The sequence below is a fragment of the Malurus melanocephalus genome, unplaced genomic scaffold (genome assembly GCF_030028575.1).
Source record: "Malurus melanocephalus ecotype Western Australia unplaced genomic scaffold, MMel_1.1 scaffold_465, whole genome shotgun sequence".
Classification (NCBI taxonomy): domain Eukaryota; kingdom Metazoa; phylum Chordata; class Aves; order Passeriformes; family Maluridae; genus Malurus; species Malurus melanocephalus.
Window position 1 is genome coordinate 536,873 of NW_026623697.1, and position 3,002 is coordinate 539,874.

Below are 3,002 nucleotides of genomic sequence, written 5' to 3' on the forward strand. Positions count from 1 at the left end.
GGATGGATGGATGGATGGATGGATGGATGGATGGATGGATGGATGGATGGATGGAGATCTGGCCCTTCTCCTTGTGGTGTGGAGCCCAGCATTGCTCAAAGCTGTTCCGCAGGGAAGGACATTCCTGCAGCACTGGGAAGCTGCACGGAAGGGGCAGGTTTGGGGTGAGGAGGGAGCTGGAGGCTGGGAGAGGCAGTGGCAGAGCTGTGCCCAGAGCTGTGCCCAGGGCTGGCACTGGGGCCTGGGTTTGAGTGGGAGAGGGAGCTGTGCAGAGGGATAAAGTCCCACGGGAATAACCCTGCGGCCTGGCAATGCTTCTCCATGAGAATCACAAAATCACCGGTGTCTCTGGAYATAGGAGACAGAACTAAAATTAAAACTTAATTTGGGGAGGGGCTGCCTGGAGCACCCACCAGGAGCAGCAGGGATGTGCTGACCAGAAGGGGATTTCAGAAGCTCTTTCCTTCTTGTTTGACCTGGCAGGTCTTGAGGAACGAGGAGCTGASCCAAGAGCTGCTCAGCCTGGCCAAAGGGAGCATCCACCCCCCTGGCTTAGCCCATCCATCCTCCCCCAAGCTGGGAAGAGGGAGAGCAGCGGGACAGCCTCRCTCTGCTCCAAGGGGGAAGGTGAGRCACYCCCTGCCCTTCCACCAGCCCCTTGGAGAACAGGGATTTAACAGCCCCTTCTCCTCCATCTCCCCAAAGCAGCCCGAAGACACAGCTGCCTCTGCCCAGGAGCAGCAGGAGCTGGAAAGAAACGTGAGTGTGGGGGGTTCTGCTGCTGGATCCTCGGGAAGCAGAGGGGGGTTGATTCCAACCGTGGCTGGCACCTCCTGCTGCTAACTTGAGTTTTGTGGATCAGCTGATGCCTTGATTCATTATAAATTCTTTTTTTAAACTCTGCAGTCGCAAAAGGGGATGGGGATAGCTCCAGATGTGCTGGGGGGAGCTGAGGGAGGGCAGGGGTCGCACCCTTGGGCCGTGCCCCATCAGGGGGAGCACATGAAGGGGTTTAGAATTCYACAAGTGCAGAGGATACTTTTTTCCCTTCTTTCTCACACTTGAGAAAGCTGGGGGTGATGCAGCACCCAAAGCTGAGAGCACAGAGCTGGTCCCTGCCTCCTCCCCATCTGCAGCCTCTGTGGAACCAGCTTGGGCTCCGCCACCGGCTCCTGCTGGAATCCTGCTCTCAACGTGAGCAATTCCCTGGGGACAGCGACACGTGGGCACCTCCACGTGCCCTGCCTGCCCCTCAGATGCTGCTCCTGCAGGGCACCAGTTCCTCCCAGTCAAACCAGTCCTTCCCCAGCGTGTCTCTGCTCAGCTCAAGGTTTGTCCTCTCCTCACTCAGCCTTCTGCCTCATCTTCCTCTTCGTTTGTCCCTCAGTTGCTTGGAAACCAGGATCACATAGAAGTGGAGCTTGAGAAGCTGAAGAAAACCCASGATGAGCAGCAGCAGAAGCTGGAGGAGCAAGTGTGAGTGCTGGGGGCACGTCCCTGTGCCCAGCCTGGCATTTCTGGGACCTGAGGCTGCAGGGTTTGATCCATGGGAGCAGCAGAGGAGCCAGCCGGCCTTTGGGGGGTGCAGGGAAGGAATGACCATCCATCTGTGGAAGAAGTGAGACCTGGAAGGAAAACCTGRTGTTTTCAGGGCTCTTCAGAGTCARCTGTTGGCATAAAGTTGGTGGTSTTCAGGGGCACCTTGGAAACCYGCCCTTTGTGGCACACAGCAMATGTCTGACAGCCCAGGGATGAATCCAGCCCAGCCCTTACCCCTGCAGTGGGATTTCCATCACCTTGGGATGGGGTTGGTGTCCCAGGAAATGCTGGCCCAGCAGGGACGCCGCAGGGCTCTCTGAACTGTGGAGGGTGTTCACCTTGGGTGGGGAGAGGTTTCGTGGCACTGCTTTTGTGGCACAAACATTTGGGGGATGGCAGCTGCTGCTGGGACATTTCTGTCATTCCAAAGCGATTTTCTTCCCAAAGCTGGCTGTGTTGGATCTGTGGGGAATCACAGAATGTCAGAATGGTTTGGGTTGGAAGGAACCTTAAAGCTCTTCCCACCCCACCCCTGCCATGGGCAGGGACACCTTCCATTATCCCAGGGTGCTCCAAGCCACATCCTTCCTGGTCTTGTGCACTTTCAAGGATCCRGGAGCAGAAGTTTTGGGGCTTTAAACAAACCCAGCTTCTTCCTGTCCAGGCTGGCGCTGGGGAAGGAGCTGCAGGACGCAAAGGGAGCAATCGGGGACACGCGGAACAGGCTGGCGGAGCAGTCAGCGGTGAGGACAGGCTGCCTTGCACCTCCTTGGGCTCMACGTGCTCCCTCTGAGAGGCAGGGCTTGGGTCCAGTGCTCCAGCCCCTGTCCCTCTCCAGGGAGCTCGGCATGCCCAGGTTCTCTCCGTGCATTTCCCACTGCACGTGGTGGAAGCGCGGCTTGCAAAGGCGGTGGGAGGAATTCTGTTTGCTGGTTTTCAGAAGGAGTTGGTGGAATCGCTGGGGTGGGGGGTGGCAAATGACAGAAGGCAGCAGGGGAATGGGGATTATAAACATTCCCAGTGGGTTCCTCTAAAAATCCAGGACCTCCCCAGATCTGGTGAAGCCAAATATCTGGAAATGAAGTCCCACTACTCTCCTGGAGCTCCTCAGCTCTCCCTCCTTGGCTGGAGGAGCGGGACAGCAGGGTTTTGTTTGCTGTGCCAGGTGCTGCTCACGTCCCAGAACCAGCTGCAGGAGGTGGAGGCGGAGAACGCGCGGCTGCAGCTGCGGCTGAAGGAGCTCAAYGAGGAATATCGGGCACGGCTGGCGCGGTACATCGGGGACGTGGCGGTGGGTGCCCCCAGCACGGGGCTCTCCTGGCCAGGAGTGTCACAGAACCATGGAATGTCCTGAGCTGGAGGCACTCACAGGGATCATGGATCCAGCCCCTGGCCCTGCACAGACCCCCCAACAATCCCACCCTGTGCATCCCTGGCAGCGCTGTCCAAACGCTCCTGGAGCT

The 3,002-nt window shown here is 58.1% G+C and overlaps 1 protein-coding gene across 1 annotated transcript in view; it reads left to right on the forward strand.

The window, feature by feature from the left end:
- The window catches only part of CCDC78 (coiled-coil domain containing 78), a 16,291-nt gene that overhangs the window by 5,277 nt on the left and 8,012 nt on the right, over positions 1-3,002 (forward strand). Inside the window, 5 exon segments of the mRNA XM_057380654.1 lie at positions 484-627; positions 706-759; positions 1,388-1,476; positions 2,204-2,282; positions 2,705-2,830. Coding sequence (XP_057236637.1) covers positions 484-627; positions 706-759; positions 1,388-1,476; positions 2,204-2,282; positions 2,705-2,830 — 492 coding nt within the window.